General features: G+C 41.6%; 1 protein-coding gene across 2 annotated transcripts; it reads right to left on the reverse strand.

Annotated features, from left to right (window-relative positions):
• Positions 1–537: 537 nt before the first annotated feature.
• Positions 538–4,307, reverse strand: LOC139746772 (uncharacterized). 2 transcript variants are annotated; one of them, XM_071658304.1, is made up of 11 exons: positions 4,284–4,307; positions 4,003–4,082; positions 3,557–3,730; positions 3,209–3,319; positions 2,824–3,059; positions 2,457–2,591; positions 2,159–2,329; positions 1,910–1,978; positions 1,674–1,782; positions 1,442–1,567; positions 538–1,349 (listed from the first exon to the last, which is right to left on the reverse strand). In XM_071658304.1, the coding sequence occupies exons 2-11, from the start codon at positions 4,070–4,072 to the stop codon at positions 610–612; spliced, it is 1,941 nt and encodes a 646-aa protein (XP_071514405.1). In that variant the 5' UTR covers positions 4,073–4,082; positions 4,284–4,307; the 3' UTR covers positions 538–609. The 2 variants fall into 2 exon arrangements, with proteins under 2 accessions (XP_071514405.1, XP_071514406.1); XM_071658305.1 differs by having other exon boundaries at positions 4,279–4,288.
• Between the last annotated feature and the right edge of the window lie 9,669 nt (positions 4,308–13,976).

Raw genomic sequence — 13,976 nt, forward strand, 5'->3', positions numbered from 1 at the left:
CCTTTGAAAGGCATAAATTTTTTAAAGCCGTCATTTGTGGCGTAATGAGTACAACAATGATCATTTTTCAAACAATCAGCATTTCAATATGTAATGTCAATGTGCATTTACCCATTTCTGAATTGGGCTTGCGAAATAACCTATTTTTCTAAGATAGTGAGCAAATCCGCGATTTAAATTTACATTTTCGATGTTTTAGTACATTGTCCATGCAAAGACTTTGTAGTTACAAAAGTATATTGGTAACTTATGTATCATACTGCATTATATTGCATCATTTATGTTATAGAATTTGTCCCTTGATATAGTACCAAGGAGTTAATGTTTGGTTAAAGTCTATCAGTAGAAAATAATATTTTTATAATCTTAAAGATTATTTCCCATAGAAATTAAGATTTTAGTAAACACAGGACACTGATAAAGGAAAATGACTTACTATAACGAAAATGAATATTATGAGCAATTCAGAAAAAAAAAAAGGAATTTTACATGCCAAATCCAAACCAACTGCGTTGAGCCAAGGTATCAAAAGTAACATCGGGGTGAAGTTTTAATGTAATGTTAAAAAAAAGACTAAGAGTGAAAGAAAACTTGCTACAATATATAGTTTTACATTGATGGACCTTGTGAAATATAATTAGTCTCTGTAGACGCATGATGTAGAACATTGCTACGTGGTATATCAACCACAGGTGTGATGGTGGTAGGTGTGGCCGAATAAATCATTTCCATGGATTCTGACGGTTCCATATACTCTGTCATGGTAGGTGTAGCAAGATCAGAGTCATCAGTATGTGGCTCCATCATTGGTGTTACTTCGAGTCCCGGAACTCGAAGATTTGGGACTCTTGGGTTGGGAGGGTATGTGGTCGACATCACCCTTAAAGGAGTGACATGCTCTTTGGATAGAGTTAACGTAGGACTGACATGAAGGTCGACTCCGACGGTAAGGTGTGGACTGCGTACGTCGGTGGGACGAAGTGGAGTCGAAGTATAAGATGGAGATTCTACCACGATTGTCGCGTATTCTTTCATCAGTGTCTTTTCGGGAGAGGCTCCTACCAGAGGCACTGGGCTGTAGACATCAGTAAGACGCGGTAGAGTTAGTGTTGCGCCGGGGGAGTCGTAGGTTACGATGGTGGCAAAACCGTCTATGAAAGAAGGTTCATGGGAAGTGAACGTCTGTCGAGGATCAATGTAGTCTAGTGAGTAGGAAGGAGTGACGTAGAGTGGTTTGGGGTGGACTGGTTTCGGGTGTATGGTGTGGACTGGTTTGGGATGGAGTGGTTTAGGGTGTATGGGTTCTGGGTGTACATCAATTACTTCCACAGGCGCACTAGGTTTTCTACCTGAAAAATGGAGAATACCTTGTCAAATTTACCATCAAATTGAGAAACTGGAAAATTTCAATTTAACGTTAAAATTTCACGTGGATGAGGACCTGTGGTCTTTATGACGTTGTCCTTCGCGATCTCAGCGTTATCCTGGAGTTCTCTAAGCCATTCCTTAATTGTTCGAGGAGATTCACCATTCTGGGTCATCATGCATATGTCAAACGCGCAGGAATCTGCAAGTTAAAAAGTCCAATTTAAGAAAAAAAATTTGAGAAATTAAAATTTTTAGAGACATTTTAAACATTGGAAATTTAAAATAAAAAATTCTTGGGTTGTTACCTATAAGGTATAATAGTTCCTTGCGTTTCCCAATGATGGCATTCAGGTATTTCTTGCATGTGGACAGGTATTCGTCAAACTGAACTTTCCCAGCACGGCATGGGTTACCCTGTGCAGATAGGGAAATAATTTTAAAGATGGTTAAATTCTAAATTGAAAAAAATTTAGTCAAATTTTATATACAGTGAAAATTTTATGGTACAGAATAAAGAACTAATTATTGATTTTGTACTTACAGTTGGGCAACCATAGGAGGGTTTAGCATTGTAATGCCTCTTGCAGTGTGGGTCACTTTGGTCGTTAGTCTGCAATAAAGAATAGAGAAACGATAAAGTAAAATTTTTAATCTTTAGAAAAGTTCCATTTTTGATCAACGGATGTACACTTTCCCAAATCATTTCGATTCCAAATTAATGTGGATTAGTAACTCCAATCAAATTTACGGGGAATCTTATTAGTTTTGTACGTGAAGGTTAAGGAATTACCTTCCAAGACATAGGGAACTCTGACGGACGGTACTCCAAGTCATGGACATTGCCCTGGCGATCTGTGAAGTCATCACGAATATAGAAGTTGTAGTGACCACAGAGCCCGTCCAGGTTATCAGCGTGGCTGGGATGGGCCCATATATCCAGTCGATTTCGACAGTGCTGAAGCTGACGGAATTTGAAATATAAGGTTTAAAATACAGTTTAATACCTTCAAAAGTTTGAAAGTTTTTGCAAAGTTATGGACTAAGTGTTTATGATGACAATCATGGCGATAGAATTTGTGTTTAGTTACCACGAGACGAGAGGAGCCTAGTAGTATTATACAGTGTTTGTTCCGCCACACTAACACAGGATGGGTTCCACCCGATGACGTCAGTACGTGAACACCAGAGAACGGCACGTTAAATGGATCACCGTTCACCAGCACCTGATAAAATATTAAATATCAAATTTTTAAAAAATCAAAAAATTGGAAAATTAAAATTGGAAAATTTATCAAATTTAGCAATTTAATTTTTATAACTATTTTAAGAAGTACTTGCATCAGCTACCTGATAAAAAATAAGGTATCAAATTTAAAAAAATCAAAAAATTGGAAAATTATAATTGGAAAATCTATCAAATTTTAGCAATTTAATTTTTATAACTTAAGGACTTGCATCGAATACTGCTCCGTTCCTGAGGGTAAGTATGGTGTGAGGGTCATTCCTGAAGGTTGTTTGACCTAAGCAAGATGCGCAGCCCCAACAACGGACGAAGTCGCTGAAGACGCCGACCTCTGGATTGTAGGTCAGGTCGTTTTGGGTCACGGTGTAATTACAGTCGTCGTGCCAGTCGTAGCTGTGGTCGTCGAAGGTAATTATGTGGGGGTCGTTGTAAAGAGCGCAGTGTTTACCTATTAAAAAAAATTTAATGAAATTAGAATAAAATCTACAAAGTTTAATGAAAATTCAAATTTTGATGCAAATCTATTTAAAAAAATCATTCGATATGTTAAAGATTTTTAAATCTTTTTAACTATTATATAAAAATATGTATACTTACAACAGTCGTCTATATGATCCAAGTAATGCCACTCTCCGTGTGTACATACCAATGGGTAGCAATGGTTTAGTTCATAGCCTGGAGGGTAAATTTGCCCATCGAATTCGCAGCCTAGAGTGCAAAAAGTAAATCAAATTACCGACGTCCTGAGATTAAAAATCAATGCCGAATTAGGATCTTGAATTCTAATAGAAATACATCAAAGTATAAAACGACTACTGTTTAGTATAATAGTGAAGAATTTAAAGTTTTTTCCGTTAATTTGGCAAGCAATTCAATAAATTGTCTAAACATTTGAAATTAAAATATTGTTCAAAATCGAATATGATTTTACGGTTATATACTCACAGTAAGTGCTGCCTGGAGGACCTATTTGTTCAAGCTTTAAGAGACCAAAGGAACATTTCAACTGCAGACAACATTCTGGCAAGCTCAGAGCGATCTCGCCGTGGTGAAGGAGGCGTTTCCCATAGCAGCAGGTGAGGTCAGGGACGTAGGTCAGCTCAGGATCATCGTACAGAACTTATGAAAAAAAATTAGATTTTGAAAATTTAAAAATAGTATTAATTTGAAAATTTAAAAATCGTAATTTTAGATTCAAAAAATATAAAATTTTACCGATTAGTATTTTCTACATTGTGAAAGACAGAAGCATTAAAAATCTACATTTCGAAAAACTGAATTCAGGTTCGTGCGTATCGAATATTAACTTTAGAAATATATGATTTGTACGTTTGCTTTTCAGTATATGCGATCACTATACTCGAAAGTAGTAATTACTACAATATCCTTACTTCTAGCTGCATCAGCGTTGCAGATAACCAGAAGAACGCAAGATATCAAACACTGCGACAGTTTCGTCATCGTAACGAGTCTGGACAAGAGAATTTTTTTTTCATAAACTATTGTTTTTTAAATCAAGACAAACATTTATGATAAAGAAAAATTAGATATACACAACCTATAAAACTATCTAAAAACCTCAATATCACTCAAACCCACTTCATCCCTACTATAAAAAATTTAAACGCCCCTATCCCGCCCCCACTAAACACACACAAAAAAATTACGCAACCTTCTCCCCTGTCTCGTCTAACAACACTGAAAACCCCCGGTTCGAAGACCCTATATTTATACCCTCTGCTGACCTCTGATTCGTTAAATCCTTTTCTCAACGCCATGTGATTGGCTGAAAAAAACAAAACAAAACGAAACCTATGCACCCAACAGCCTAAGTATGAGAACTATTTGGCGACATGAGTGAGAAAAAACACGAAAACCTAAGTTAATGATATTTTCAGATGTATTCGTAACATTATATAGCCTTCGATTGCGTCTTAGGACACATCTTAAGAGAAAAGATTAAGGGGTTTGTTGGTGTTTAATAGGGATGTAGTGGTGACTATGAACCCCCTTGGGCTAGCGAAGACCACGGGTAAAATGCATACACCGCTCGTTTGATGCTTGCCTCTCCATCCCTCACTGATGTCAAAATTTCAAGAGTGAATTTCCTGTTATAGTTAGTAACATTGACGTGGTGGGATGAATGCTTGGAGTGGTTGGGTGGGGTGGGGTCTAGTAACATTGTCGTGGTGGGATGAATGCTTGGAGTGGTTGGGTGAGGTAGAGGTTTAGTAACATTGACGTGGTGGGATGATTGCTTGGAGTCAGGTCTTAAAGATAACTCTTAAGTTCACATACGCTATAATTATGCATGTGGCCCATCGCAACAGAGACAAGCTGTCGCAATTGACATGCCGTCGCAACAGAGACAAGCCATCGCAACAGAGGTAAGCTGTTGCAACAGAGACAAGCTGTCGCAACAGAGACAAGCCGTGGCAACAGAGATAAGCCGTCGCAACAGAGACAAGCTGTCGCAACAGAGACAAGCTGTCGCAACAGAGACAAGCTGTCGCAACAGAGACAAGAGACAGATGTATTCAACATCAGTAAGAGAGAGGCTGGTTGAGTCGTTGAGTTCTATGTAGAATTTCCGAGATGGACTGGAAGAAAAAGAAGGGTTTACGACTCGATAGTCTATCTTATGGGCAAAAATGACGACGTCTCGGGTTCGCAAGACACACGCGAGGTGGGAAAGGAATTTAGATTTCCTCAGTCATGTCCCTCAAAAGATGTTTCAGAAGCAGGTTTCCGGTAAAGGGAAGCAACGCTCGAGTGTTATGCGAATCAGTGCTACATTGCTTACGAGATGTAAACAAAGCAGCAGGAGCCTAGTCTACGCGGTGATAATAAGACAAATGAAATGTGTTCCTCCTGAGTCTTGTGCGACTGAATGTCAAGCATAGACTACACACAGAGGCGATCCGATCGCCTTTAAAGTCTAGCACGGAATCGGCTCGAAGCCATACTGATCCATCTGTGTCCCCCCAATCGAGGCAGAACTCTCGGTGTAGCTTCGGTCATAATTGCCACGTTTATATATGTGCACGTCACCTGTACGGGAGTAATGATATCTGGCAAGTACAGAATCCCATTTGATTACGAAAAGGTGTTGACGTATGATACAAATCGATTTGTCCATTAGCACTTCATAGAAGACTAACCATGATATATATATATATATATTCTTTCTTTCGTACTATTCGCCATTTCCCGCATTAGCGAGGTAGCGCTATGCACAGAGGACTGGGCCTTAGAGGGAATATCCTCACCTGGCCCCCTTCTCTGTTCCTTCTTTTGGAAAATTAAAAAAAAAAACGAGAGGGGAGGATTTCCAGCCACATGTTTACCAAATGGCGTCCTAGCTTCGTCTCTTCGATGTATATCAACTGACTTATATTTCTCTCTTGTGTCTCCCCTGATGATGTGATTATTACACGAAAGTGCACTCGGGAACTTATCGTGTTCCATTTTCCCCGTGGACTCATAGGAATATATATATATATATATATATATATATATATATATATATATATATATATATATATATATATATATATCTTTTTTTTCCCTCGGTATCTTTGTTCGTTACGTATGATATTAGAAGACCGTCTCGCCTCTTGGAATCCTCTCTCTGCCCCGGGGCTACTTCTCGGTATCTAGGTGTTCGAAACCCATCTTTATGAGGTTCAAAACCTCGTCTGGAGCGATCTGTAGTATTGGGGATTTGTAGCCCTGACGTAAGTACAGATTCTGCCCGTCGGTAAATCACTATTGGTGGGTCGTCTGGAGGAGTTTTGTGCGATATCCAATCACCGGCGACAATCGGACTGTCACCACTATGTCGGTAGCCAATCACCGTCGAGTGCCGGGGTATCAAGGCCCCGTCTCTCTTGCTGTCTCGCCAGCCAATCACAATCGGCGATCTCCTTGTCACTGCTGGGTCATCTGATGTCCTTCTGTCGGTAAAATACGAGACTCTCACGGCTAAGTAAAGGCAATACTCCTGCATCTCCCGCGAATGGAAAAGATTTTGGAAAACTGACGGAAAGAGAAAAGAAAAAAGTGTCTCGAACAGCTTCGTGTTTTTCGTTTATTCATAATCGCCTGAGTAGCGTTTTTATAAATATTTACATATATGTGGCTGGTAGGTGATGCATAATATCCTCAATACACACATTTGTGTTAAGAAAAATATAATTGGTTGGGATGGGGGCTATTTTTGTATTGGCGCATAATCCCTCGAAGAATAATCTTGATTTGGTTTTGTTCCCGAACTGCGACATGGGGACGAGGGATCTCTGGTGACGGTGGCGAGACGGTGCACAGAACCGACTCACTCTGATAACAACATTCGGGTTGAGAAGCAGGTTCCAAAACCTTTGACCTTCGCTGCCGAACCTGGTCTTAGATACGCTGGTGTGGGTTACCCCCTGCGACATCGTCCATCCCTCTCTCTCTCTCTCTCTCTCTCTCTCTCTCTCTCTCTCTCACACACACACACACACACACACACAAGGAAAGTACCACACTTGTGGGCCCTCCGAGTGAGAGGAGGGGGAGAGAGAGAGAGAGAGAGAGAGAACTCTCTCCAACACTGTACAAATAGATAATTACAAACAGCCAATTTATACACATCACGGATACCCGAAATATCAGTGGTGTGGGGGCGGGGGAAGCGCCTTCTTTGATCTGTGTGGAGGAGGCTTGTGTTTGTCCACATCTGTTACTGTCGCCAGGGAATGAACCCTCATTAGAATATGAAAGACGACTCGGGCATGCAGGTAAAGTCGAGTGGTGAGGGAACTCTTGCCTCTTCTGTTTTGCCTGTGGGATTACGTCCGCCGTCATCAGATGCGTCGGGAGGGGGAGGGAAACAATCAAGGGACTCACGATGAACTCCCTACCAACTCCCCCGCACCCCATCCCATCCCCACAACGGCCCTGAATGCTGGTGCTGAAGTTTCAGGGCCGTCAGCAAAGGATTCTCGGATAAGACCTGAAAGGAATGGGATATAAAGTCACGAAATAGGTCCTGAATGGGGAGTGGGGAAGGGGGAAGTTAGGGAGTGGGACAACACACAGGACGTCATGGGATCAGATGAAAACTTTAGGACCCAGGCGACAACAGAAGACACGAGAAGACCACAGACGACCCAGGCGGAGGACCACCACAGAAGACCGAAGGGGACTACAGAGCATACGAGGGGATCCCAGAAGACCAGTGAGGACCCAAGACGAGGACAGAGGGCACGAGAAGGCCACAGACGACTCAGGGGACCACAGAGGACTGAAGCAGACCACAGAGGACCACAAAGGACATGAGAGCCCCCAGAATTTTTTCACGATGAGGTCACAACATACATGCTGTGTCGCAAGCCCACAACACTGGGAATGTTTACCTTGTCGCAAGCTCATAGCACTAGGAAGAGTTAGTGCGACGTAAACCCATCGCACTGACGAGGTTTTCCGTGTTCTGAACTTACGTTCTTATATCGCTAAATTGCAACGTCCAAGTATAACAAAATGTAACAAAAGATTTATCAAAATAGGAACATTAAATGATATAAACAGATGAAAACAGATGATGAAATGTTAATCCAAATAGGTGATAGTGATCACCATGGCAAAAAAAAAAGAAGAATAGATGGGTTCGTGGAATGAAATCACACCACCCCCCATCACCATCAGTCTTGTCACCATCACTCAACACCACCACGTCAACTTCACTACCACTATCACCACTGCCATCACCATCACTCACGCACCATCACAGAGGCAGCAAGCAATCTAACCATTCCATCATCACTTCTATCAACACCACTCGCACCCCCAGCATACGACGACTGTATTGCAACCATCCACCCATTCCATCCACCCATCTATTAACCCTCCCCCCCCCAACCCTGACCCTGCGGTCCACCTCAAAAAAAAAAGAAATGATAAAACTCCACAACTGGCAACTCCTATGTAAACAAACCCACCTACCTCCATTCCCAATGGCTGACTGGCGTGTTCCGGTTCCCTAAGAAGAGGTTAGCCTTCAAATGCTGCAGGTGGTACAATAACAACGTTCCAAGAAGACTGGAAAAGCTTTTAGTGTCTGGAACGAATTATGAAAGAAAATCTGACGAGATCGAAGAGTATATATATATATTCTTTCTTTTAAACTATTCGCCATTTCCCGCGTTAGCAAGGTAGCGTTAAGAACAGAGGACTGGGCCTCTGAGGGAATATCTTCACTTGGCCTCGTTCTCTGTTCCTTCTTTTGGAAAATTAAAAAAAAAAACGAGAGAGGAGGATTTCCAGCCCCCCGCTCCCTCCCCTTTTAGTCGCCTTCTACGACACGCAGGGAATACGTGGGAAGTATTCTTTCTCCCCTATCCCCAGGGATAATATATATATATATATATATATATATATATATATATATATATATATATATATATATATATATATATTTTTTTTTTTTTATACTTTGTCGCTGTCTCCCGCGTTTGCGAGGTAGCGCAAGGAAACAGACGAAAGAAATGGCCCAACCCCCCCCATACACATGTATATACATACGTCCACACATGCAAATATACATACCTACACAGCTTTCCATGGTTTACCCCAGACGCTTCACATGCCTTGATTCAATCCACTGACAGCACGTCAGCCCCGGTATACCACATCGCTCCAATTCACTCTATTCCTTGCCCTCCTTTCACCCTCCTGCATGTTCAGGCCCCGATCACACAAAATCTTTTTCACTCCATCTTTCCACCTCCAATTTGGTCTCCCTCTTCTCCTTGTTCCCTCCACCTCCGACACATATATCCTCTTGGTCAATCTTTCCTCACTCATCCTCTCCATGTGCCCAAACCACTTCAAAACAGCCTCTTCTGCTCTCTCAACCACGCTCTTTTTATTTCCACACATCTCTCTTACCCTTACGTTACTCACTCGATCAAACCACCTTACACCACACATTGTCCTCAAACATCTCATTTCCAGCACATCCATCCTCCTGCGCACAACTCTATCCATAGCCCACGCCTCGCAACCATACAACATTGTTGGAACCACTATTCCTTCAAACATACCCATTTTTGCTTTCCGAGATAATGTTCTCGACTTCCACACATTCTTCAAGGCCCCCAGAATTTTCGCCCCCTCCCCCACCCTATGATCCACTTCCGCTTCCATGGTTCCATCCGCTGCCAGATCCACTCCCAGATATCTAAAACACTTCACTTCCTCCAGTTTTTCTCCATTCAAACTCACCTCCCAATTGACTTGACCCTCAACCCTACTGTACCTAATAACTTTGCTCTTATTCACATTTACTCTTAACTTTCTTCTTCCACACACTTTACCAAACTCAGTCACCAGCTTCTGCAGTTTCTCACATGAATCAGCCACCAGCGCTGTGTCATCAGCGAACAACAACTGACTCACTTCCCAAGCTCTCTCATCCCCAATATATATATATATATATATATATATATATATATATATATATATATATATATATATATATATATATATATATATATAAGTGGCTGTGCGGTTTTCCTAGCCTTCTCAAGACTCTTCTACTTTTATTTACGGAAGCGTTGATATGATCCTCACTTGTTGACCTCCATAAGAACAGGTCTCTGCAACAGGTATGAGGAAAAGAAACGATATAGGTCTGTAGCTTTGATTATATTGTTTTTCTTTCGAAATATATCTTTGTACGTCCCTGTATTCGTATCACACTCATCTATGAGTTTCTGACTTCATCCACTTTCACAAAATAGCCTTGTTTAAGTAGCACGCAGTACCATTTGAATTCCTTTTGTATTCTGTGCCAGTGGTGCGTTAGAGCCTGATTTCCTGTGTGGTCAGTTCTAACGGTCTGTCTGCTCCTTGAATTCCTATGTTCTATTGGTCTGAATTCCTTTGCATTCAGTCCTGATAGTTTGTTTGCTGTTTGAATCTCTTTGTCTTCACTCTTCCTGGTCTGTTACCGTTTGAATTCCTCTTGTATTCACTGTTAATGGTCTGTTACTGTTTGGATTCCTTTTCTATTTAATCCTAATGGTCTAATGCTGTTTGAATTCCTTTCTATTCAATCCTACTGGTCTGTTACTGTTTGAATTCCTCTCTATTCAATCCTAATGGTCTGTTACTGTTTGAATTCCTTTTGTATTCAGTCTTAATGGTCTGTTACTGTTTGGATTCCTTTTCTATTCAATCCTAATGGTCTAATGCTGTTTGAATTCCTTTTCTATTCAATCCTAATGGTCTAATGCTGTTTGAATTCCTTTTCTATTAAATCCTAATGGTCTAATGCTGTTTGAATTCCTTTCTATTCAATCCTAATAGTCTGTTACTGTTTGAATTCCTTTGTATTTAGTCTTAATGGTCTATTGCTGTTTGAATTCCTTTCTATTCAATCCTAATAGTCTGTTACTGTTTGAATTCCTTTGTATTTAGTTTTAATGGTCTATTGCTGTTTGAATTCCTCCTTTCGTATTCCTTTGGGCATATCTCATCTGGCCACACCTGTAGTGAATGACTTCTTAACCGCAAAAAACTTCACGTTACATCACTTGGGTTTTTCACGGTTGAAGTTTCGTTCAAATTCATTAGCGGAGATGGTGAGAACTTTTCTCCTCCCCCCCCCCCCCCATACAACCTTGATAAATATTGAACAGGGGGGAGGGAAGAGGGGGTAAGAAGAAGAAGAAGAAGAAGAAAAAAAATACTTTTAATCACAACCACAACCTCAAAAGAAAAAGGAGAGGGGGTGGTGTGGAGGGGTGGTAGGAGGTGGTGGTGGTCGGTTGGGGGAAAGAAGGTAGGGAAGTGGAGGGAGGAGGTGGAGGAGGAGGGGGTCATTAATTAAAGTCTGGGATTCAAAATTAGAGTTATTCTCTCTGTCTCTCTCTCTCTCTCTCTCTCTTGAGTCTTAATTAACAGACTTGGCGGATTAAATGCGCCTAACTCCCTTCCCTCGACTATTATTCTTGTGTAACCGACATTGTCGAAGAAGAAGAGGAGGAGGAGGAAGGAAAAAGAAAGGGAGCAGCGGTGCACCAGAGGAGTGACAGCCATAGGAAAGGGAAAAATGCTCCCAGACTTATGAGGTTTTCTCTCTGCCAACACCAGCATCCGTGAACGAGGGCAGATCCTTCGCCTTCCATCCGTCACAAAAGGGGGAGAGGCGTACGTAACAAGCGTCACATATATCCGTCACAAAAGGGGAGATGCGTACGTAACAAGCGTCACATATATCCGTCACAAAGGGGGGAGATGCGTACGTAACAAGCGTCACACATATCCATCACAAAAGGGGGAGAGGCGTACGTAACAAGCGTCACACATATCCGTCACAAAAGGGGGAGAGGCGTACGTAACAAGCGTCACATATATCCGTCACAAAAGGGGGAGATGCGTACGTAACAAGCGTCACATATATCCGTCACAAAGGGGGGAGATGCGTACGTAACAAGCGTCACACATATCCATCACAAAAGGGGGAGAGGCGTACGTAACAAGCGTCACATATATCCGTCACAAAGGGGGGAGATGCGTACGTAACAAGCGTCACACATACCCGTCACAAAAGGGGGAGAGGCGTACGTAACTGATGGGGTTGAATGGTCTGCTCTGAGAACCAATGTCTGCCTTGAGAACCGAGGGGGGTTCTGAGGGCCAGAACATGAGGGGGCTGAAATGGGAGAAGATAGAAAAAGAAGAAGAAGAAGGAGAAGAAGAAGAAGAAGTAGAAGAAGAAGAAGAAGAAGAAGAAGAAGAAGAAGAAGATGAAGAAGAAGAAGAAGAAGAAGAAGAAGAAGAGAGAAGAAGAAGAAGAAGAAGAAAAAGCAGAAGTAAAAGAAGAAGAAGAAGAAGAAGAAGAAGAAGAAGAAGAAGAAGAAGAAGAAGAAGAAGAAGAAGAAGAAAAAGAAGAAGTAGAAGAAGAAGAAGAAGAAGAAGAAGAAGAAGAAGAAGAAGAAGAAGAAGAGGAAAAAGAAGAAGACGAAGAAGAAGAAGAAGAAGAAGAAGAAGAAGAAGAAGAAGAAGAAGAAGAAGTAGAAGAAGAAGAAGAAGAAGTAGAAGAAGAAGAAGAAGAAGAAGAAGAAGAAGACAAAACACATAGAAAAACAACACAGACATGTAATACCTGGCACACCACACTCCCCATCGCCTTAAAGTTTGCGACTACGTGTAGATTTCGAACTTGGCTAACCGGCAAGTGAACTCATAAATACCCAAAGGCAGAGAGTTCGATGGTGTCAGCAGCGAACGTTCAAAGTGCTCATGGCCATCGCTCACGCCCCTGCTTTGATGGATAGACCCATTGCGATTCTTCGTTCAACAACAGTGGAACAAAGACGTGTATATCATGGTGCTGGCTGCGTTCATACCGAGAGTGCAGTTGTGTTTTTGGCTGTTGTACGCACGCAAGCACAAGCAATAGGAGCTTTGATACACATGTACGCGATGATGCATGAGCACACGCATGCCCCCTTTTGTAGACACACACACACACACACACACACACACACACACACACTCATTCGCACACACATACACACACACACACACACACACACACACATACACACACACACACACCCGTGATGACGAACGCATTTGCGGTTTTCTGAAAACGCGCAAAATAAGACCGAAGACCTCGTGAGGGGTGGTGTTCGCTGGGTAACTCAGGGAAAATTAGAATGTGGAATTCCTTAATGACTCCAATTATGATGCTTGCTGCTAATTGCTTCTCCCGGGTTAGAAACATGTCATATCTGAGCAGCTATAAGTCTTCATTCAATAATAAAAAAAAAACATTAGAAAATAAAAAACCTCGCTCGCTGTTTTCGTCCTGAAGTTCTACGTTTAGAAAGTACGATTCAAAAATCCTGTAAAGGACATAAAACACGACATTGCATTATCAACATTTCCCTCCTCCAGCTTCTTGCACGAGAAGACATTAATTTGTGGAAGATTTTACGCCAAAAGCACTGGACCATATGGACGCACAGGGGTCATGAAGAAGCCAAAGAACTGAAGAAGGAAAAACGAAAACAAAAGAAATCTTAGAGACCTCTTAAGAAAAAAAATATCTGGAAAAGGATAGAAAACTCGTTTATCTCAATGAAAACGAGTTGACATTGTGTTGATCCTCTCCGACGTGTGTATCAAATTCCATTTCCCGGCCATTGTTTCGGTGAATCTTATTTGTCTTCGCTTCATCATCATTATGGAAAAGGTCCTTGAGCGTCTCCTCTTGCCTGTACTTTTCACCGTTACATCGGCTCCGAGTGCCTGACATGCTAAAATGCTCCGGGAGTGGGACGGCGCAAACAATGCTCTCTGAGTGGTCGAA

Source organism: Panulirus ornatus, chromosome 66 (assembly GCF_036320965.1).
Source record: "Panulirus ornatus isolate Po-2019 chromosome 66, ASM3632096v1, whole genome shotgun sequence".
Classification (NCBI taxonomy): Eukaryota; Metazoa; Arthropoda; class Malacostraca; order Decapoda; family Palinuridae; genus Panulirus; species Panulirus ornatus.